The sequence below is a fragment of the Podarcis filfolensis genome, assembly GCF_964270895.1.
Source record: "Podarcis filfolensis genome assembly, chromosome: 16".
NCBI lineage: Eukaryota > Metazoa > Chordata > Lepidosauria > Squamata > Lacertidae > Podarcis > Podarcis filfolensis.
The window spans coordinates 34,347,717-34,372,109 of record NC_139620.1 but is presented as its reverse complement, the minus strand read 5'-3'; the positions used below and the strand labels follow the sequence as shown (position 1 = coordinate 34,372,109).

At 44.7% G+C, this 24,393-nt stretch overlaps 1 protein-coding gene across 2 annotated transcripts in view; it reads left to right on the top strand.

Annotated features, from left to right (window-relative positions):
• The window catches only part of ADGRD1 (adhesion G protein-coupled receptor D1), a 284,026-nt gene that overhangs the window by 132,104 nt on the left and 127,529 nt on the right, over positions 1-24,393 (top strand). For both annotated transcript variants that reach the window (XM_083589948.1, XM_083589949.1), the window contains 2 exons: positions 2,809-2,882; positions 10,398-10,521. In XM_083589948.1, the coding sequence (XP_083446074.1) occupies positions 2,809-2,882; positions 10,398-10,521 (198 nt within the window). The remainder of the gene's footprint in view (positions 1-2,808; positions 2,883-10,397; positions 10,522-24,393) is intronic.

Below are 24,393 nucleotides of genomic sequence, written 5' to 3'. Positions count from 1 at the left end.
GATGTGGGGGGGGAGGAAACGCCATCACCTCCCCCCAAAGCTAAGGGTAGTCCGATAGAGGATTCCGGGGGGGGGCGTGGCCCTGTCCGAAGCCTATGGAGGTATGGGCCTAAGGCACGCCCCCGAGCGGTGACCCGGGGGAGCTCCTAGTTGACGTGCCTCAGCAGGACTCCCCCTTATGGTGTTAACCCTTGCTGGTCTTCATGCAATCGGGCTGAAGCCGGCTAGTCGATAGGACCAATGCCTAAGCCAATACCTCTCATTCCTGAAATCAATAAAGTTGTGGCCTAATTCGCCCATTTAACCTTAATACTTGGTGTCCTGTGTCTTTATTTTCTCCTCGTGACCCCATGGACCAGAGCACGCCAGGTACTTCTGTCTTCCACTGCCTCCCGCAGTTTGGTCAAACTCATGCTGGTAGCCTCGAGAACACTGTCCAACCATCTTGTCCTCTGTCGTCCCCTTCTCCTTGTGCCCTCCATCTTTCCCAGCATCAGGGTCTTTTCCAGGGAGTCTTCTATTCTCATGAGGTGGCCAAAGTATTGGAGCCTCAGCTTCAGGATCTGTCCTTTCAGTGAGCACTCAGGGCTGATTTCCTTCAGAATGGAGAGGTTTGATCTTCTTGCAGTCCATGGGACTCTCAAGAGTCTCCTCCAGCACCATAATTCAAAAGCATCAATTCTTCGGCAATCAGCCTTCTTTATGGTCCAGCTCTCACTTCCATACATATTTAGGTTACTCCAAAGGAGGCTATAGTCGGAAATAACAGTAGCATCTCTCTTATCATCAATATGGGCTTAAAATGAAACAACTCTCCACTTATGAATTTGTGTGTCGTTCTAGTTGGAAGGGGCTAAACTGATTGAGGGATGCTTTTATAGCTGAACATTGGTTTGTTTTCCCATGAAGAAAGGTTTGCTTCCTTGAGGTCTGCCAAGAACTTTCATTTGGAGGGGTTGAAAGTGCAGCTGCATTCCTTCGCTTTGCAAAAACAATTTTGCTACGATACATAATGAAAAATACAGCCCACCTGATCTTGGTTATGTTCTTTCCAGATTCTTGTTTTGAAATTAAAGAGTTATTTGGAATGGTTATGTAATCATGCAATTATTGCTGTACTTCTGTATCAAATCACTTTTTTTTTAAAGAGCAAAGTTAAATAAATGGAATTCTCCTAAAGTGCTTTTCCTCCAGTAGATTGCAGACACAATATGTGTAAATTTATATCAATTGCTATACTTAAGAGAACATGATATCAGGCTCTGTCTGATGGCTAATCTTCTTGTACAAAGAAAAAACAAAGATTCCAACTGAGAAAATTTTGGGGAAATGTTAAATTTAGAAGTGTTTGAGCTATGTAGGGTGGATTGCTCACTGGGAGCCAGGGAAACCATGATCTTTGAGAACAACATATGAAACAATTGTCTACGGGGGAGGAATCCACTCAGTCCACTTTTTGCAGCAGATTGGCTTGATTTCATGTTCCTGAACTTGTTTGCAGATCGAAATAAAACCATTTATGCAGCTCTCCCATTTTTGCAGTGTAGTTTTGGTCCCACAACTGCATATAAATATTTTACATTTTGCACATAAATGCATGTGTAAATACATATCGTATATTTTTTAAAAAATGTGCTTTTAAGGAGAAAATTGCCTTCAAATTCATTGAAAAATGTGTGCTTAAATAAATGTTTTAACCTGATTCCCCCCCAGTATAACAACACAAGAAGTCCCATGCAATAAACGTATGCCTGCCCCTCATGACAGCAAGATACAGAGATCAGACAAATATATCTCACCACAAGTGAATGTGCATTGCCCGAGTTTGCATGTTGGCCACTCACTGCTTCCACAGGGTGCAACGATTGTGGCCCCTCATGCTCCAGCGTCACCCCTGGCAGCCAGAGCACATTCACTCACTAGCCATTGGTGGGGGAGTTCCCCTTGGCCGGCATGATTGAGGGGCTGTCTTCCCACCAAAGAGGGCAGCTTCCAACAGGCCAATCAGAGGCCCTGCTTGGAAGGAGTGCCTTGCTGAATGGCTGGGCATATTACCTTCTACTGAGTCAGACCCATCGTTCTATCTATCTTGGGATATCTGGCCATCAACTGGCTCAGTATAGTCTATTCCAGACATGTCCAACCGGTCAAATCTACAGGTAGATCCCCAGATGATCATGGTTGATCACAGGATCCTTATTAATCGTGGGATTAACTGAATTGGGCAATGAATCTATCCGCCTCCTGCCCCCCTTGCTCTGCGTCATGTGGGCAGTCGTTTGGCGCCTGCTGCTGGCGATTGGGGATGCGATAGGGCTGTATGTGTTTGGTGTATTGTTTGGTGAGCAAATTATGGCATCTCCCCTTAAAATAAGCTCAACAACTCTGGGCAATCCACCCACCCCACGCACTCTCCTCCTCCCTCCATTGACAATGGGTAGGTCACTGCCAGTTTTTTTTATACTGGGAATAGATCTCAGCCTCTTGGGAGCTGGACGTGCCTGGTCTATTCCAATTGGAAGCAGTTCTTGGGGGTTTCAGCCAAGGGCCATCAACAGCCTTACCTGGAGATGCTGAAGGTTGAACCTGCGACCTTGTGCATGAAAAGCAGGTACTGTTCCACTGAGCCATGCCCCTCCTTTGAGCATCCCAATGCAAGCCAGTCCCTTGGTTTGACTTTGGATGGCATCCAAAGTCTCCAAAAAGGAGCTTTTTGGCGCGCCAGCCAACATCTTGTCTCTACCCATGGTAGACTCCAGTGTGTCCTGGTTATCTTTTTGTTTACACGTCTTCTTTCTTTCCTTTCAGACTGCTCCCCAATACAGCCAAGTCATGAACGAAAGCAACCAAGTGAACTTTTACTGTGCCTTTTTGGATTACAGGTGCGTGACGTAGTTCTGTATTTGATCAGAGGATTGAGCCCTTTAAATAAAAAAAATGGCTACAGTACCAGAGAATTACTTTGCCCCACCCTCCCCTCCGTGTTAGGTTCATGGGAGCAGTCAAAACAATGAAATCATGGGCAATAAAACGAAGACGGATTACTCGCCCCATTACTAAACTAAGTAAAGGGATTTCTTACTCACATCTGGATTTTAAAAAAGGGAAGCTGGAACACATTTCTGAACGATAAAGCCCACCATATGGATTAGAATGCTAATCACCCTTTGGAACAGTTCTCCAGCATCCGTTCCCACATTGAGATTGAAATTCAGGACAAAACTGATCATGGATTCAGAAGGCCAGCCTTTGTTGTTCAATGGAAGCTATGCAAGTTACATCTCCCCCCCCCCCCCCAGCCTAAAGAAAGTTCTTTTAGCTTGATTGACAAGTTATCCCCATCCTGTGATTTTTTTCCTCCTTTCAGTGCCACTCAAAATGTAGCATGGTGGCTAAAATTTTAAATCGTTGTAGCCCTGTGACCTTCTAGTAAAGAGTGGGTACTAAATGAGATGGGCATGATGACAGTGATGATAATAGAGGATAATAGAACTACAAATTATGGAAGTCTCCAGTTTGAATAACACCTCTGCTAAGATAATTTTATTATTTTTATTATTTTTAAAGCCAGTTTTATTGCTGTTTTAATTGAATATGTTATACCAGTTTATGTAAACTGCTTAGATGCAGTATATTTGATAAAGCAATACAAAAATCTGGCATCATAATAATAGTAATAATAATAATAATAATTAAAAAACAACCATACATGGCCTTAGGCAGGCCATTTTCTATCCATCTCAGTCTTCCCTTCTGCTGTCTGCAATATGGGGAGATAATGCAATTTGCTAATGAGGTTGTTGTAAGCAGGGGCGGAGGAAGGGGGGTCTGGTGGGGGCAGGTCACCCCAGGTGTCACCACTGACGGGGGTGACAAAATGCCGGGCAGCACTCACCACAAGGCCAGCAGCGCGCCCGAGCCACGCATCTTTCCCGGGAGCAACACGGTGGCTTATGCGCCCTCAGGCTCCGCGCTGCCCCAAACGGTCTGCCCGCCGCCTCCCCCTCAGCTGTAGGGCAGCTGAGTGGGAGGAGACAGGCAGATTCCTCAGAGGCCCCACAGAGCATCCTGCCCTGGCTAGCCCCACCCCTGCAGGTGGCTGGCTCTGCCCCTGGGTGCAGGGCATGTGTGCCACCCCAGGCGCCCAATCGGCTTGCTCCGCCACTGGTTGTAAGCAAGGGTTGCAGTTACATAATGCAGGTGAAGCACTTTGCATAACTGAAAGCTTGATGCAAAAGGAAGTATCATTGTCACATTTCCCTGGAATGTATCTTGGCCGGACTGGCTCCAAATCTGAGGTGCTCAGGCCTTCCCAAGAGGCTTACCTGGCTGTGGTTGCAGCACTCCAAGCTACTGCTGGGTTACCCTTTACATTTCCCACAGTGCCCCAGAAAGCTGCTAGGTAATAATAATAATAATAATAATAATAATAATAATAATAATAATATATTTATACCCCGCCCATCTGGCTGAGTTTCCCCAGCCACTCTGGGCGGCTCCCAATCAAGTATTAAAAACAATACAGCGTTAAATATTAAAAACTTCCCTGAACAGGGCTGCCTTCAGATGTCTTTTAAAAATAGGATAGCTACTTATTTCCTTCACATCTGAAGGGAGGGTGTTCCACAGGGTGGGCGCCACTACCGAGAAGGCCCTCTGTCTGGTTCCCTGTAACCTTACTTCATGAGGGAACTGCCAGAAGGCCCTCGGCGCTGGATCTCAGTGTCAACCAGTCAGCTTAGATATCTTTTAAATTCAGGTTATCTGTCCTCTGGACACACTAGGATACTGGGGTGGGTGGGTGTGGAAACCTTGCTGTGCTGCAATAACAGGTTTAGGTTGCCAATACACACACACACTGTTCTGTCCTTCTGGGGTTGGTCCCCCCCTTTTTTCTTTTGGGGCAGTTTTAATGATGGAAAGTTACCCTGGGATGCTTTGCCTTCCTTTCTTCGGAGAGCTCTGCAGGGGCCGATCTCTTCCAATTTAAAAAGCTCGTTTCCTTTTGAAACTTCAGTGGTGAGCTCACCTGCATATTTATGACAGACTCCTGTTGTGCTCACTTTATGAGGCAACTTTTGATAGAGGTGTATAAAATTATGCATGGTTTGGAGAAAGTGGATAGGAGAAGTATCCCCCCCCCCCCGCTTTCTCATAATACTAGGACATATCCAATGAATGTTTGACGACTCACGACAGACAATAAGAAGTACTTCTTTACACAGGAGGGACGTGGGTGGCGCTGTGGTCTAAACCACAGAGCCTAGGGCTTGCCGCTCGGAAGGTTGTGGTTCAAATCCCCGTGATGGGGTGAGCTCCTGTTGCTTGGTCCCTGCTCCTGCCAACCTAGCAGTTTGTTTTTTTTTTTTATAATATATTTATTGAAGTTTTCAAATAAAGCATATATTAGATAAGCACAACTTATCATTGTCCATTTAACATCTCTCAATTGTTACATGGGACTCCCCCACACCTCCCGCATACACTTACATCATTATTAAATTAATTTCAAACAAATTATCATTTAACTCATCTTAATTAATAATCTTAATTTGGTTTGACATATAATTCAGCCTTAAATCTAATTTAATGGTAGACAATTGTCTGCACTGGCATCCAATTCAACACTCAGCCAAATTACAATATTTTTGTAAATAAATCTTAAATTTCCTCCAGTCTTCTTCCATCCTTTCTTCTCCCTGGTCTCGAATTCTGCCGGTCATCTCGGCTAATTGCATATAGTCCATCAGTTGCATCTGCCATTCTTCCACAGTGGGTAGCTCCTGAGTTTTCCAATTCTTGGCAATTAATATTCTTGCTGCTGTTGTTGCGTACAAAAAGAATGTTCTGTCCTTTTTTAACACGCTCTGGCCGACAATACCCAGGAGAAAGGCCTCTGGTTTCTTAGTAAACAAAAAACTTTTGAATCGGCAAATAAATGTGGGAAACTGCTAGCTTGGCAGTTGAAAAGGAGACAAAGATTAAATACAGTAACAAACTTAGAGGTTGAAGGAAGGAACATTCAGAACCCGGGAGAGATTAGAAAGTGCTTCCAGAGGTATTTTAAAAAGTTATATACTCAAGGGCCACAAGATGAAATAGAGATTACACAATTTTTGGAGAGAAATGGATTAGCAAAGCTGTCAGAAGAAAATAGAACAATTTTAAATGGCAAAATAACACGACAAGAGATTGAACAGGCCATCCTGAGTCTGAAACAGGGCAAATCACCAGGGCCAGATGGACTGACCTCTAACTACTATAAGACATTGAAGGATTATTTGATACAACCTTTGTTGGAGGTCAGTAATGAAATAATGGAGGGGAAGAAGGCGCCTGAATCGTGGAAAGAAGCATTTATCACATTGATTCCAAAGTCAGAAACTGAAAAGACACAACTCAAGAATTACCGTCCCATCTCCCTTTTAAATGTGGATTACAAAATATTTGCAGATGTTTTGGCACGAAGATTTAAGAAAGTTTTAAGTGAGATAATCCATAAAGACCAGGCAGGCTTTCTCCCGGGCAGACATATGTTTACTAACACAAGGAACATCATAGACATATTGGAACTTTTACAAACAAACATAAACACTAAAGCAGTTTTAATTTTTATAGACGCGGAGAAAGCCTTTGACAACATATCTTGGAAATTTATGAAGGGGAATTTAAAAGAAATGGGAGTGGGACGGGGGTTTGAGAACGGGATTGAGGCAATATATTCAGAACAAAAGGCTAAACTGATAGTTAACAATGTGGTTACAGAAGAGTTTAAAATTGAAAAAGGTACACGACAAGGCTGCCCGATTTCCCCATTACTGTTTATTTCGGTTCTGGAAGTGCTCCTGAATATGATTAGGGGGGACCGGTTGGTGGAAGGGATTCAGGTCGGAGCGAAACAATATAAACTTAAAGCTTTTGCAGATGACCTAGTTTTGACATTACAGGAGCCGGAGTCTAGTTTGAAAAGAGTTCTACAACTGATTCAAAACTTCGGTCGAGTGGCAGGATTTAAGTTAAATAAGCAAAAAACTAAAGTTTTGGGGAAAAACATGACAGACATTGAGTTGGAACAGCTTCAGAAAGAGACAGAACTAAATGTGGTTAAAAAAGTTAAATACCTAGGGGTAAACATAACAGCAAAAAATCTGAGTTTATTTAAAGATAATTATGAAAAATGTTGGTCAGAGATTAAGAGAGACTTGGATAGTTGGTCAAGACTAAAACTTTCTTTGTTAGGCCGAATAGCTGCCATCAAGATGAATGTATTGCCAAAAATGTTATTTTTGTTTCAGACACTGCAGATTGTAGACAAGACAGAGTGTTTCCGGAAGTGGCAGAAAGATATTTCTAAATTTGTCTGGCAGGGCAAAAAGCCCAGAATCAAATTTAAAATATTAACAGATGCGAAAGAAAGAGGGGGCTTTGCCCTGCCAGATTTAAAGTTGTATTATGAAGCTGCAGCTTTCTGCTGGTTGAAAGATTGGTTACTTCTTGAAGATACGGATGTCTTGGATTTGGAAGGTTTTAATAATGCGTTTGGATGGCATGCATATTTATGGTATGATAAAGCTAAGATAAATAAGGCCTTCAAGAACCATATTGTCAGAAAATCAGTTTTTAATGTCTGGACAAAATATAAAGACTTATTGGAGAATAAAACTCCGAGGTGGCTGTCACCCCTGGAGGCTAAGGCTCGGAAAAGAGCCAATATGGAGGCCAACTGGCCAAAATATTGGGAGATAATAGAAAAGGATGGTGACAACTGGAAATTGCAGAGTTTAGAAAAGATGAGAGACAAAGTGCGAGACTGGTTACACTATGCTCAGATTAAAGAAGTGTTTAAAAATGACAAAAAGTTAGGATTCCAAGTGGAAAAGTCAAAGTTAGAAACTGAACTGTTAGAACCTAAGACTAAGGTACTTTCAAGAATGTATAACTTGCTGCTGAAATGGAACACACATGACGAAATGGTAAAATCAACAATGATAAAATGGGCGCAGGATATTGGGTATAATATTATGTTTGAAGATTGGGAAAGGTTGTGGACCTCTGGGCTGAACTTCACTGCATGTAATGCGTTGAAGGAAAATGTGATGAAAATGATGTATAGATGGTACATGACCCCTGTTAAACTGGCTAAAATATACCATTCGTCTGATAGCAAATGTTGGAAATGTAAGGAAAATGAAGGAACTTTTTTTCACCTCTGGTGGACCTGCCCTAGAGTGAAGGCCTTTTGGGAGAAGATATATAATGAATTAAAAAAGGTGTTTAAATACACCTTTACCAACCTAGCAGTTTGAAAGCACGTCAAAGTGCAAGTAGATAAATAGGTACCGCTCCGGTGGGGGAAGGTAAACGGCGTTTCCGTGCGCTGCTCTGGTTCGCCAGAAGCGGCTTAGTCATACTGCCCACATGACCTAGAAGCTTTATGCCGGCTCCCTTGGCCAATAAAGTGAGATGAGTGCCGCAACCCCAGAGTCGTCAGTGACTAGACCTAATGGTCAGGGGTCCCTTTACCTTTACCTTTACTTTACACAGGAAATAATTGAACTATAGAATTGGCTTCATGAGAAGTGGTGATGGCCACTCACTTAGATGGCTTTAAAAGAGGATTAGGCAGTTTCATGGAGGGCAAGGCTATCAGTGGCTACTAGCCACAATGGCAATGGTCTACCTCTGATATTGGAGGCAGCGCACCTCTGAATACCAGTCGCCAGGAATCACAAGTGGGGAGAGCACTGTTCCACTCTGGCTCCACTTGCCATGGGCATCTGGTTGGCTAATGTGAGAATAGAGTGTTAGTCTCTAGATGGGTCCTTGGCCCTATCCACCAGGATTTATTTTTTTTAATGAAACACATTTTCTGGGCTGTATCCATTGTTAGTCTTATTCTGAACAGACCTGTTGAAATTAATGAACTATGACTAACTTGGGTCCATTAATTGCAATGGGTCTACTTAGTTGGATGCAAACTTCTCTTTCTTTTTGGATTTGGGTAAAGAATCAGACGTGCACTAAACTTTAGGCAGCTGGCATTTACAAAACAATTTATTACAATTTTGCCTTATAATCGAATGAGCTTTATGGATGTACAGGAAGGCGAGGAGATGCACATCAGTCTATATTAGCTGCTCTGAGACTGTAGAATGAAGGCAAGGATAGAGTGGGAAAGGCTGGGCATTGCTGTGCCACTGCAGTTACACCAGAATGCAATTGCTGTCGTAGCTGCTTTGTGCAGTTGCAATTGCTGTAGGATGATCTCACCCCAAAAGTGCATAGCTTCCCTTTCTTTGTAGGCTTTAGAAGGGGTTGCAAAACTCACATCTTTTCCACTGGGCTGGCTTGTCCGTGAGTTTTCTTGCTGGAACGCCATTTTCTCTTCTGTGCTTTGTTTTATATTGTGTTTTAATCCAGTGTTCTTCAACCTTGAATCCCCAGATGTTGTTGGACAGCAGATCCCTTCACCCATGACTTTTGGCTAAGCTGGGTGGGGATTATTACAGTTATAGCCCAACAACATCTGTGAATGCAAGGTTGAAGAGCACTGTTTCAAACTGCTTGTATGCAGGGGAAAAGAGAACCTTAGAAGCTATCTTATACTGAGCCAGACTATTGGCCCATCAAACATAGTACTATCCATACTGACTGGTGGAAGCTCTTAAAGGCTTCAGACATGGTTTCCCCCTGGTCCTCATTGGAGGTGTGAAGCATTGACCCAAAGACCTTTTGTGTGCAAAACATGCACTAAATAGCTCATCCCCTTACTGTTTGTGATAGCCTTTCAAACTACTCTTTTTAGAAAGCTATTGGATCCCACCAGTATGCTTTTTCTGAAATTAGGAGTCAAGAGGTGGGGTGTGAGGATTTCATTATATCTTTTCCCCACCCATGCGTCATAATTCAAGCAGTGATGGGTGGTGCTGTGGTCTAAACCACGGAGCTTCTTGGGCTTGCTGATCAGAAGGTCAGCAGTTCAAATCCCCGTGACAGGGTGAGCTCCAGCTCCTGCCAACTTAGCAGTTTGAAAGCCTACCAGTGCGAGTAGATAAATATGTACCGCGGCGGTGGGAAGGTAAACAGCATTTCCATGTGCTCTGGTTTCTGTCACGGTGTTCTGTTGTGCCAGAAGCAGTTTAGTCCCGCTGGCCACATGACCCAGAAAGCTATCTGTGGACAAACGCCGGCTCCCTCGGCCTGAAAAGTGAGTGCTGCAACCCCATAGTCGCCTTTGACTGGACTTAACCGTCCCAGGGTCCTTTACCTTTACCTTAATTCAAACAGTGGTTTAGACACTTAGATTAGATTTTATAAGTGATCTCAAACCTTGGAAAGGCAGTGCAGAAACATTTTAAAGAAAATAACATGGACACCTATTCTTATGCACTTTGTAGCAACGGAAGTGGTGTTTGGTCTAATGAAGGCTGCGTGCGTGACAAAGGAGGTTTCAACTATTCGGTCTGTTTGTGTAACCATCTCACAAACTTTGCCATTTTGATGCAAGTTGTACCACTCAAGGTAAGGATTTTCTTTTTCCCTTAGACAATTTATATGAAACATTGTGTGTGTGTGTGTGTGTGTGTGTGTTTTAAAACATTTTGCTATTGAATCTTTGTTTACATTGTATGGCTCTTATTGAAATTTGGTTGGTCCTTCCACAGCCCCAAGTTTAAGGTGGAAAGGCGGAATACATGTAAAATAAATAAATTAAGGGGGGGGGATTTAAACAAACAAACAAATTGTGGCACTTTAAAAGACTAATAAATTTATTGTGGCATAATAGATAGTCTTTGCTGTTTTTCAGGAAGAGACTGACCCCTCTGGAAATAAATATAAAAGAATATACTGTAAAGAATATTTCCTCCCAAGGTTCAGTTTATCTAGGAAAAATTATGTTAGACTTCTGCCACATGAACAAATTATTGAGAGATAATAGGCATACATTGTGTTTGTGACTTTTTGAATGCTTTCGCGTGTGGAAAGGAACCCAACTTGAATGAAGAAAGCTAGCACACCAGGGTGAAGGCTCTATTTAACCTTGATGCACTGTTCCTACAAACAGTGAGCTTTTTTACTCAGGGGATGATTCAGAACTGCAATTCCCAATCTACCACCTGAGTTGGTCCAGTTCATAATTCTACTTCCTCCTCCTGCTTAATGCGACATGAATTTTCGCTGTGGATATGTGATTCTTCCCATGTTGGCGGTAGGCTTGACCTAATCTCATGAGGTTGATGTTGAGTGGCATTGTTAGATGGGAAGACCTCTGGTTCAACAAGGAAAATAATTGGCCACACCGACTCCAAGGGTTAGTAGGTTATGCAAGAGCCCGAGATGAAATATTTCAACATTGTGCAACCAAGACAACTGGGAATCCAACTCCCGGTGTTGCTTGCCAAAGACCTTGAAGCTGATTGGACTCATTAAGGAGGACGACAGTTACAATTAACAGGGAAATCTGCAAGCGTGAGTAGAAAGATTTCCCCTCCCCGCCAGGGACCATAAAGTACTGGTTTTGCATTTGACTACTTTCTCGCTGTGCGTGTTTCTCTCCACAGACAGTTCCAGCCCAGTGCATCTCCACTGCCAATGTTTGCATAGTTCCCCAAATTTGTTTTACTCAGGGGGTGGTATTGTGTTTTTTATTATTATTGCAAACACAGCCCCCACAGTGATGAATCTTCCACCCCTTCTTTAACACACTGGCCATAATACTATAAACATGGATTTACAGCAGGCATAGGCAAACTCAGCCCTCCAGATGTTTTGGAACTACAACTCCCATCATCCCTAGCTAACAGTGGTCAGGGGTGATGGGAGTTGTAGTCCCAAAACCATCTGGAAGGCCGAGTTTGCCTATGCCTGATTCACAGCCATGAGCCACAGGGCTGGCTCTATTATTAGGCAGAGTGAGATGGGTGTCTCAGGTGGCTGAGACAGGGAGTGGCAGCAAAGCACTTTAGGACAGAGTTGTATGTGCCATAAACCTCCGCTGGCCTGGTGTTTTCAGCTGCAGTGGAGGATGCTGTTTAGGGTGCTAAATGGTGAGGAATGATGGGAGTTGTATTCCAGCAACATCTGGAGGGCCACAGGTTCCCCATCTCTGATTTAGAAGATCGCTAAAGGTGCTTCCTCAGTGGCTGGAACATATTGCTGAAGTGAGTGGTGGCTGGCCTAGTAGACACATCTACCAGGCACTGGGGCAAAGGATATCAGGATTCTGCTGTGTGTATATGGGTAGAGAGCGCCTGAAATCCCAGCTAGCAGGCCAGTGTGCCAGTCTATAAGTCAGTTTGAGGTCACAAGGTTCCCAATTCAGGTCACTGAGTGCACACACACACACACACACACACACACACTGCCTGGAAGCTGGTCTGATGTGCTCCAAGAACTCATAGCAAATCAAGCAGTGGTGCAATAAATATGCCCGTGACTTGTGAGCCCTGCACTCAGGAAAGCAGGAGTAGGGACATTTTTTCCTGCCAAGGCCAGTGGTGACTGGTGAGACGCAATGAGCGGAAGCCAACAGGAGGTGGCGCCAGAACCAATGACAAGGCAGAGCCAACTATTTCTAGCTTTGACCCCATCTTCCTCCCTGCCATGCCCTCCAAGGGCAACTGGGACTAATGCGGATGGAGCTGGCAGGCTGTGTCGCCCCCTGGTAAAGGTAAAGATAAAGAGACCCCTGACCATTAGGTCCAGGTGTGGCCGACTCTGGGGTTGCTGCGCTCATCTCACTTTACTAGCCGAGGGAGCCGGCGTACAGCTTCTGGGTCAAGTGGCCAGCATGACTAAGCCGCTTCTGGCAAACCAGAGCAGCGCACGGAAGCACTGTTTACCTTCCCGCCGGAGCGGTACCTATTTATCTACTTGCACTTTGAGGTGCTTTCGAACTGCTAGGTTGGCAGGAGCAGGGAGCTCACCCTGTCCCGGGGATTCGAACCGCCGACCTTCTGATCGGCAAGGCCTAGGCTCTGTGGTTTATTTTTTTAAATAAATGTTTATTAGGATTTTACAACACATAAAAATCAAACAAAGACATATCAACACAAAAAACAAAAAATACACACTTAGTAAAAAAAAAGAAAAAGAAAGAAAAAATCCACTTTTAAATTTCAAGGTTCTATATCCCTCTTTCCTGACCTCCTCACATCTCCCTTTTTTGTGTTCCTCTTTATTCCGTCAAATTCAGCAAATTCTAACCCTCTTTCACATCTCATTTATAATTGTGTACTCCCACTTGCTATATCTCTAATTTCCCGTCTTTTTTAGATCCTTTTTTTCATACCTATTTTAACCATATCCCAAATGCCGTGTTACCTTTACATCCCACATCATTTTAACATTCAGACAATTTACTATATTTCTGTAGATAATCCTTGAACTTTTTCCAGTCCTCTTCCATCAACTCTTCTCCCAAGTCTCGAATTCTGCCAGTCATTTCTGCCATCTCCATATAGTCTATCACTTGCATCTGCCATTCTTCCACGGTGGGCAAATCTTGTGTCTTCCAATATTTAGCGAGAAGTATTCTTGCTGCTGTTGTTGCATACATAAAAAATGTTCTGTCTTTCTTTGGCACCAATTGGCCGACTATGCCCAAAAGGAAGGCCTCTGGTTTCTTAGGAAAGGTAAATTTAAATACCTTCTTCAGTTCATTATATATCATTTCCCAGTAAGCCTTAACCTTTGGGCACGTCCACCAAAGATGAAAGAATGTTCCCTCAGCTTCTTTACATTTCCAACACTTGTTATCAGGCAGGTGATAAATTTTTGCAAGCTTAACTGGGGTCATGTACCACCTGTAAATCCTAGGCTCTGTGGTTTAACCCACAGCGCCACCCGCGTGAACTGGCTGCATTCCCCTAAATCTGCCTCGGCTCCCTCTTCCATAATTCCAGCCATTTTAGCTTCCCCTCCCTCCTGCGCTCCTTCTGGGCTTCTCTCCACCTGCGTGAAATTAGGCTGGGGGCCACATGATATTAGGAGAGGGCCTTATGCATTCAAGCTGCCTGTCCCTACACTAACCACAACCACACACATACACACACACACACACAGCCTCATAACAAGCTCAGCCTCGCTTCCCCCCCTTCCCTCCACGCCTTTCGCAAGGCATGCTCAGTCACACAGTCAAGAAACCACAGAGAGAAAACCGCTCAGGATCCTGTGACGGATTTGTGAGTCGGTTAACCGCAGTTTTCAACTCCAGCCAGATTGAAGATATTAATACTTGAGATACTTTTTTTTATTGCGCCTGAGGAACGTAAGGAATGGAAAACTCAAAACAGGACAAGCATTTCTTCATTGCTAGCTTGCTTTTACAGACTCTCCTCTCTTTGGCCCAGAACTCTAGATTAAACTACCCACTTACTCGACATTTCTTTCTTTCTTCAATGTCTTTCCAAGAAATTTTCCTAAAGGGTTTGAGCTCGTCTCACAGTGTTGGAGCAGAAGAGATCTATTTACTTATCGCAATTTACTATTCACTATTTACTCTTACTTCTCAAAAAGGTCAGTTGGGAGGGACACTGCTATAACAGTGTGACTAATAAATATACAGAAATATTTATTCTTCATTCAGCACATGGGCTAATTTATTTGTTAAAAGAATAATAATCTGTTTGCCATTTTGCATTGCTGCCTGCCAGGATTTGCTATCTGCAGAGAAATATAAAGAATGCCCAGCTTCTCCATCAAGAGGCATGCTCCATGTGATGTCTATCATGTAGTTTAGCATTGATCGCTAGCCTCCCCCCCCCCACAATTGCCAGAATATGGGCCTCAATTAGGATTGAGACTATAATAGAGACCTAAGGTTAAACACTCCTTACTGCTTATGCTAGAGTTCTGATCCCATTCAGGACTCCTGTGCTAGCAATTTGTGAAAGAAAACACATGCTTCAAGGGCAGAACATGTGCACAGAATGCACAAACCCAATTATTACCCTGGCTAGAAGAGACTCTTGTCTGAAATCTTGAAGAGCTGCTGCCAGTCAGTGCAGACAATAATAAACTAGACAGTCCAAGGCTCTGACTCTGCGTAAGACAGCTTCTTGTGTTTCAAAACATAGAGAGGCATCTTGTACCAGGCTCAGGCAATTTGTCTGTCTAGCCCAGTATTGTTTGACTGGAAGTGGTTCTCTGGCAGGGGCATTTGCGTGTCGAGACCCCGAAGCCACCCCCCTCATTGAGAAATAACACACACAAGTACACAGATATTAGGTTAATGTTGGGCAAATTTTGGCCACAACTTTATTAATTACAGAATGTGAGTGGTATTGGCTTAGGCATTGAATGGACCCGACTATATCTGACCCCTGCCTGATGCACAGGGAGTCTAGTAAGGGTAAACCACCGGAAGGGGGAGCCCCGTCAATGCATACCAACTCGAGATCCCCCTGGTGTTCCCGTCGGGGTCGTGTTATGGCCCTAGCCCCGCCCTGGGCTTCGGACAAGATCAACACCCCCGGATTCCTTTAACGGAATACCCTTAAGCTTGGAGGGGCAGGTGATGGCCACACCTCCCCTCCCCCATCACAAGGTCAAACAATGGCTAGCTGCAACCCTAACAAAGTTGTGATGATTGCTACGAGGTAGGCGAAAACCAAATGGCCTGTGCCAATTTGCCAAGTGGAAAAATTCCTACCAGGCCCCTCAACGGCAACCAACCAAGGTCCATAGCAAGGCCAATGACTAAAACCTGCAAATAGGGAGGGAGGGAGGGCGGGTGATTGAGGAAGCAAGCCAAAGAGGAAGTCCTCCAGCTCGTGCTTCTGCTTAAATGGTCCTGGCCACGCCCCCCTGGCCAGCAGATTGGCTGGCCGGTCACTGACGTGGCCGGGATCCCCCAGGCAACAGGGGACTAAGTCCCCCACCCTTGGAGTGGGTGGCCACACGGTCCACCGCAACTCCTCCCCACGGGGAAGTGGAGCAAATTTCACATCAGGTGTTACCTGTGGGGGTTTTTAACTGGAAATTCTGAAGATTGCACCTAGGACAATCTGCATGCAAGGCATGTGCTCTGCCACTGAGCTATGGGCCGTGAAGTGAGGACTTCCCTCACTGGGGATTGTGTGCCTGACTCTCCAAACCTCCCACACCACCCAATGCAAGGGCCAGCTCCTGGAGTTCAGCTTGAGTCCTCTCCTCTGTTGCTTCTCTGCCATGGCTTCTGGCAGAGACACTAAGCGAACCTCCTCCTCAGGCCCCTCCTCCTCTATTTAAAGGCAGCATGACCAGCCACACCAGGACCTCAGGAAGTATCTGCATCAACCCTGTTGCCTGTGCAATAGCACAAAGCCATGGAACAATAGAACCATCCACAATAAGAACACATAGAAACAATGTCGAAACATTGTTAAAAATTCATATCCAATACATAAGGTAAAGGTAAAGGGACCCCTGACCATTAGGCCCAGTCGTGCCCGACTCTGGGGTTGCGGCGCTTATCTCACTCTATAGGCTGAGGGAGCTGGCGTACAGCGTCCGGGTCATGTGGCCGGCATGACTAAGCTGCTTCTGGCAAACCAGAGCAGCACACAGAAACGCCGTTTACCTTCCCGCCGGAGCGGTACCTATTTATCTTCTTGCACTTTGATATTCTTTCAAACTGCTAGGTTGGCAGGAGCAGGGACTGAGCAACGGGAGCTCACCCTGTCGTGGGGATTCGAACCGCCAACCTTCTGATCGGCAAGTCCTAGGCTCTGTGGTTTAACCCACAGTGCCACCCGCATCCCATCCAATACATAGAGTGGGATAAAAGGCTTGTTGAAAAAGGAAGGTCTTCAACAGGCAATGGAAAGACAATAGAGGTGGCACCCGCCTGATTTATTTATTGCATTTTTACCCCAACTTTTGTCCCGTCCTCACTGACTCCTCACAACACCTCTGAGAGGTAGGTTAGGCTGAGAGGCAGTGTCTGGCCCAAGGTCACCCAGTGAGGTTCATGGCTGTGTGGGGATTTGAACCCTGGCCTCCCAGGTCCTACTAGCCACAACACTGAAAGGGAGGTCCAAAGGGTACCTGAGGCCCAATTCTTACATCATATGGAGGGCATCTCCTAATAAGATGGTATCTGCGGGGTGCACTCTCCTGCAGAGCACAATCTTTTATATATTCTGATCTTGAGTTGTATAGAGCTTTGCACATCAGTACCGGCACCTTGAACGTAGCTTGGGAGATATCAGCTGAACAAGAAAGCCACAGGTTGAACTACTCCCTGAGAGCTCTTGAGCCCCTGAGCTCAAAATAGGACACGTGGTCTTGAAGAGTGCATGGAACACCCAAGTCTCCCTAGCTTTTGCACCTGCGGCCAGAACATTTTCAGCGCTTTCCCACAATCGCAAGTCTTGAAGAATGGCTATTATAAAATAAAATAAATTCTCCAAGTCTCTGTACCAGATACCAGATTTTACAGATAGTACATAGAATTCGGTACATGCAGAACTGGAGAGGGCAAAGTGTTCTGGCTGTAAATCAAAGGAACATTTACAACTCAGTGCAATTAATTTTTTTTTTAAAAAATCCCTAGCTTTAACTTTTTATATATAAAAAAAGAACAGTGGTTTCCTGCTGCTTTCAGAGCTTCCCCACCTTCTAAATAAGGCAAAATCCAAGTTAAAGCACACACCTCAACTTTAACTCCACGGCTCAGTCACTTAACGTAATAGGTGTTAAAAACATTGAAGGCTGTGTAATAAATTATTGACCATGGTGCACACCGCCCCCCGCCCCACAGAGCTTTGCCTGAATTAATAGCTTTGAGACTATCTTGAAAGATGAGGGGTAAATACCTTAAATCGTGTGTGTGTGTGTGTGTGTGTGTGTGTGTGTGTGTGCATGCCTTGTTGTTTTTTTTGAAAGGTCCATCAGCTGGTGATAGCTGCAGAAAAATAGCTCTGGGGTGGTGATGTCAGAAATGGCTGCGTCTCTTCAGCTGCCCCGTGTGGCAAATATTTGAACTGCAGGTGCCTGCTTTTCAGCAATGGACTTCCAGGTTCTGGGCTGACTTTGGCCACCCCAGTCTGGACCTTTCTGGGCAAGAAGGAGTAATAAGAGGACTTCCTGTTCCCGGCTGAGCCTTGCTTTTAAGCAACAAGGTCTTGCTGAACACTGACACATTCCTATGCTCTCAGTTGTTCTTCACTTCCCACCTCTCCACCTTCATCTTGTACTTGCTCCTCAGCCCTGGCTTCAGGCGTATTTCTTGACACTGCCTCCTGGTAGGGCTGAATTTGGCAGCATCCCAAAGCAACCTGGGTGTCAAGGGCACCCACCCCCCAGCCAAAGGAATGCACACGGCAGATGGTTAACTCTTCAAAGCTGACACAGTTGGTTCTACGGCTCCAAATACCCATGCACACCAGTTTAGCATCTAGGCAGTTATTCCCAGGTCTGTTGTGCTGGTCCCGGGGGGGTTACCGTGCGGCGTGGTCTGAGTCCGGTCCTGGGTCGAGGGTCTGGAGGCTGTCTGTCAAGGGCGAAGCGGGGTCCAAGGCAAGGAGCCGGGCGTGGTCAGGAACTCTGGAAGAGCAAGTCAGAGTGCTGGCAGGAACAGGTTTCCAGCGATGTTGCTCCTGGGACTGGGCTGACTGGCCTTTATGTCCTCTGAGGCATAGGGCAGTCCCGGCCCACAGGTGACTCACCTCTCCTGGCCTTAAGGCGAGCACTCCTCCTGAGAGAACTTAGTTCCCTCCGCCTCTCTGCCCTGAGCCTCTGCAGCCCAGGAGAGGCTGGAGGGTTACTGGACCCAGAGGCAACCTCACCTTCCCCTGACAGGGCTGGGAGAGGAGCACCTGCAGGCAATGGGTCCTCAATCACCTCCGGAGCCAGAGTGGATTCAGCTGGTGTCTGCTCCTGAGGATTCGGCACAGGTACGGGCCCTTCAGATTCAAGCCCTTGCCCTGGCTCAGCTGGCCCTGGAGCAGGCTGGGATTCCTCAGATTCAGCCTCTGAATCAGATTCCCAGGCCATCATATCTGTTCTCTATGGCACAGTTGCAGCAACAGGCGGCTACTCACCCTCACCAGCTGTCCCCTGATGGTCTGTGCGCATGCAGCTGGAGACTATGCCTGCGTAGAAACTGCCTCTGCTCTTCCCACTTCAATTCTCTCCTAGTTGTGTGGCAAGGTCCCAAACCCTCCCGATATGTTAAGTAATAAAGACACATGAGACCAGTATTTTAGGCTAATGGGCTAAAAAAGGCCACAACTTTATTGCTTACAGAATGTGAGTGGTATTGGCTTAGGCATTGGAAACAAACTGACTATATCTGACTCCTGCCCATCTGCAAGAAGTCCTGGAAGGGTTAACCTCCAGTAGGGGAAGCCCTGCTGATGCACATCAACTAGGAACTCCCCCAGGGTCACCGCTAGGGGTTGTGCCTTGGCCCTAGCCCCCCCCCCCGTCTGGGGCTTCGGACAGAGACCACACCCCTCAGATTCCTTTAATGGAATACCCTTGAATTAGGAGGGGTAGGCGATGGCCACTACCTCCCCTCTCCTCCATCCGAATACTTCAATGCCTAACCGCCAAACCTTACAAAGTTGTGACGATTTGCTATGAGGTAGGTGAAAAACCAAATGGCTGGGCGAAATATTCCCAGCCTTAACAGGTTTATCAAGTTTTTGAAGCATGCTGAAAAGGTATGGCGAGTCGAGTAGTAGGCATTCCATTGGCACCAATGCAGCACAAAGGCTTGTCTCACAGCAATTCTGCCCAGCAATGAGAAATGTGCTGGACTTGCAAACAGATCTTGCCCAGATGATAATGGCAGCCAAAAGGCAATGGTCTCTTCTTCTCCCTGGCAGATCTCTGTCAAGCCAGTCGCCAAGTAGAGAGGGGAGAGCATGCTTTCTTGTTCAGGGACATGCTGTTCTCATAGCTATCAAATGGCTTATGCCTAAGCTGTTGGTCCAGCGGGGAAACTTTCACCTGAAGAAGGCAGTCAATGGCCTTTCTCTTTGGTATGTTGTTACGAGTGCCACCGGAACAGCTGGTGATCACATCCTTGAGCACATCAAAAGGGAACCTGCTTTTAAGGAACTGTGGCTTGGGCTCTGTAGGGACCCTGCTATCGACCTGTTTCTCTGCAGGGTTTTTTTTTATATATAAAAAATACACTTTTGTAATGATTTCTTTTAAGATGACTCAAATGTGAAATCTTTATAATAGCCCTTTCCAATCCAGAATTATTGCATTTATATAAATTATGTGGGCTGAGATTCAAGGTGGCACATCCCATTTCTCCACCTGACGGGAAGGTGCCCTTCTCAAACCCTCCCTTACCTGGGTCATGTGGTGGCACCCACAAAATGGTGGCTTGTTCACAAATAGAAGGGTGGAGAGCCTCTGTATGTCCTTCTCTTGGGGAGAGAGGCATAAAGGGACAGATTTGGCCATTTTCCTAAACTGTTGATTGTATACAGTGGTACCTTGGTTCTCAAACACCTTGGTACTCAAACAACTTGGAACCCAAACACTGCAAACCCGGAAGTGAGTTTTCCAGTTTGCGAACTTTTTTTGGAAGCTGAACGTGCTCCGTTTTGAGTGCCACACTTCTGTTTTGAGTGTTAAGCTGAGGTCTGTCCTGTTTTTGCTATTTATTTTGTGTTTTTGTGGCTCTTTTTTGTTTTGTTTGTGTGACTGTGTGGAACCCAGTTCAGCTACTGATTGATTGTGTGACTACAGTACATTGTTTATTGCTTTCATTTTATGGATCAATGGTCTCGTTAGATAGTAAAATTCATGTTAAATTCCTGTTTTAGGCGTTGTTTCTAAAAGTCTGGAATGGATTAAACCATTTTGCATTACTTTCATTACACTTTGCATTACAAAGTGTGCCTTGGTTTTGGAATGCTTTGGTTTTGGAACTGACTTCCAGAACGGATTAAGTTTGGGAACCAAGGTAGCACTGTACTGCTTAGACTCCACTGTACAGCTTGGCGATTAAGCCCATCTGTAGGAAAAAACGCTGGTTGTCCCGAAACAGCATCCGGGTGTTGACTCATGAGTTAATGTTGCTTCTACCAAATACACAAGTGACTGTAAAGAAAAAACTACTTCTGTAATTTATTTGTTTGCTTGTTTATACTCCTTATTATGGAGCAGTTGCCCTTGGTGATGTATTTTTGTGTGACTTTGCATTGCCCTGAGTAGGGCTGGGCGAAATCTGGTTTTCAACACTGTGATACATCACCAGCTAAACATCACAATATACCAATATATTACGATGCCTGAAATAAGGATGGCAATCCAGAGGCATTAGCTGGCTTCATGTTTTTTGCCACATCATGATTTTTGCCGGCGCCTGCTATTGTGACTCGCTGCCCCCTGTGCAGGAGGCAGGAGAGAGCTGAGTTGGCAGAATTAACAGGGGCTGAAGGAATCGAGGGAAGCATTGGTTGGCTTCATGGTTTTCCCCACATTGTGTTTTTTGCATAGCACTCACACATCATGTCCACAATATATTGCCAGGTCAAAAATAATGAAACTGGTATCACAATATGGACTTCAAACAGGTTTCAAATGATACATCACTCTAGTTCTGAGTTGTGGTTGAACGCAAGAAGTGGGAGACTGAACGCAAGAAGGGGGAGGGTTTTTTGGGGGGGGGTTGCTTTGTTTTCAAGAAATCGATACTGAAGCACTTTTTATGGTCTTGAAATTGTGATGGGAGTTGCTGTCAAAGGGGGAGGAGTCAGTTTCCTGGCCCAAACCATTGCATGCACCCATGGTAGCACTTGGGATCCTGGCATCTATTTGTGCTTGGTCTCCACGTTTTTCAGGATAGCTGGGCTTTGGATCTTACGCTGAGACCAGATCTATGAATTTTAGTTTCTATTGGTTTCAGATTTTTCCAATCTTAAGTTCGGTTTTCTACATTGCTACATTGGTCTGCAATTTTTAAAAGTCCTCATGAAAATTCACCAATAGTTTTGTGCAAATATCTCCTTATATACACATTTCTGTTTTTTACCTAATAGTCACATTTTGGCAATGCATTTCCCCCTAATTTAATGCATCTGTGTGGGTTACTTTCATTAACATTGAGAGGTATGCATCTTGATGCACATTTTAAACTAGCATACAGATTTCTGAACACTCTACTTACTTGCAGAACTGCATTGCAAAATTTGGAATAGTGCATATTCTGAAGAACGGTTCTTTCAGTTCCCCCCCCTTTTTTTGGGACAATGTGAATTAGGAATCCATCTGTCAAAAATGGGCCTTGCGGGTGGGTGAGCCAGTTCTCTGTTCGTTCTTCATGCAGAAAAAGGTTCCCTCTCGCTCTGTTTTATCTAGTCTTTCCCTCAGACTTAAAATCCTAATATTGGTGTTTGTAAACTTCACTGAGAGTATTTAATTGGCTGAAGAGTGAGATTAAAACAAGCTTTAATCAAACAAATTCCCACTGTCTCTGACCATGCTGATCTATGGTACTCTTGGCTGGATGGTTCTACTTAACAGATCAAGCACTAATCATGCGGGAATGCAACTCACTTCCACACTGATTTGATTAGGTAGAGTACAGAATCCATGGCAATGACCTATTGGGATTCTTTCCATCTGTATGTTTAGAGAAGCCCCACCTACACATTCTAGCAGTAGGTTGACTCACCAGCCCTTTATTGTTCTTTCTGTGCTTTGCACAGACCTAAGAATAAACTAGAATGTTTCAGAGCTGGCGGCTGAGCAGTTCGGCAAGGTCTCCAGCTCATCCTGCAAGGAGAAACAAATAGCTCAGGCAGAAGAGCCAGGCTAGAGACAGTAGTTATACAATGTCATCTGGGACCTTATTGGTTTCTCCAAGTCATATGATCCCACTGGGCTTAAGGCTGAAGTAAATCTCCCAGCCATCAGCCAAGCTGTGCTATAGAGCAGCAGAAATCAGGCTAGCAATTCCTTCATGGCTATTGTGGCACAGGGTGCAAAGTGTCTGGGCCCCACCGCTAGAATATCCAGTTTCAGACCATGCAGACCTCATTTCCTGTTTCCTCACTTCCTGTTTCAATTTGTGGGCAGGGCCATGACACAAAGATGGGGAGTCGGTCACCTTCATAACTCTGTGTAGCAATTTCCATGGCACTATTAAGGCAGTTAACAAGCATTGTCAATTGGAAACCAGAAGCATCTGTCACACTGCACCAGAACTGGGACCCCTTGGTGGTCAGCAGCCTGAAGAACTCATTGAGAACACCAGGTATATTGTGATGGTCCTGTGCTTCCTGGTCCTGTTAGCCAGTGTGGTGTAGTGGTAAGAGTGTCAGACTAAGACTGAGGAGATTGTCAACAATGTTTAGGCAATATGATGACCATATACATACATAATAGACAATCTTTATAGAATTCCTTCAAACAATAACAAATTCAAAATGAAATCTTAGTCTCAAAGTCTCTGAAAATCTTTAACTGAAGCGAGGTACCAAACTTTGTACGATGAAAGATAAGCTGTGGAGCTTAGTGTATTCAGCAAATATAATGTCCAACACTGGCAGGTTTTATAATGATGTTAGGATCGTGTGAAAGAGCTTTCAAACAATCGCATTGTGACTTGGACAAATTGTCCTTAATTTGGGGACCCTTCTTTTCTAATTTTTCCAAATCTCATAATACCAACTGGTGAAATAAAGAAATAGATGGATTCGTATTAGCTGGAGTAAATGATGATTTTGGTCTGAATTGACGCATAACCGGGTTATTGGTTCCAAACATATCACTTAGTTTTATATGTCGTATTAGTTGAAATAGGTCAACCCTGGTCTGAAAAGTGTTATATAGTGGTTTTGGAACAAAGCCCAGTCCCAATTATAAAGTTTGCAATTCATTGGTAGAAAACGTACGTAAGGAATTATTAATTCTCGGAAGGGCAGTCATTCCTGAACAAGGAGGAAATTCTAATTGTTAATAACATTGTTGATGTTCTTTTTTGCAACACCAGGGTTTGTTTGGATATTTATTGTTGTACTAAGACTGAGGAGATGCAGGTTCAAATCTCCACTCAGCTGCAAAGCTTGTGGACTCAAAGTCTCAGTCTAGTCTATCTCACAGTCTTGACCAAAAAACTGGACATTTTTATCCACTCCAAAGTTCTGGGTAGGTGACAACATATTTCAGGCAAAAGATTCAAAACTGAGAGTTAAAATGGAACATATGGAAGATCTCAGCATCTTCTTAGCATATTGGCCGGCTCAGCAAGTAGGAGGGTTCATTGGAGCTCATCGTTTTATTTTTGGAAAGCATAACAATGCTGGAAGAATTTACAGCCATGTGGCACTCAGATCCTGTGCTGGCATTGGTCCTGCTAGCCAAGTGATAAATTGGCATCAAGCGAGGCTGGAATTATTTGCATCTTTATCACTTGGCTATGATGCCCCTATCACACCCTGC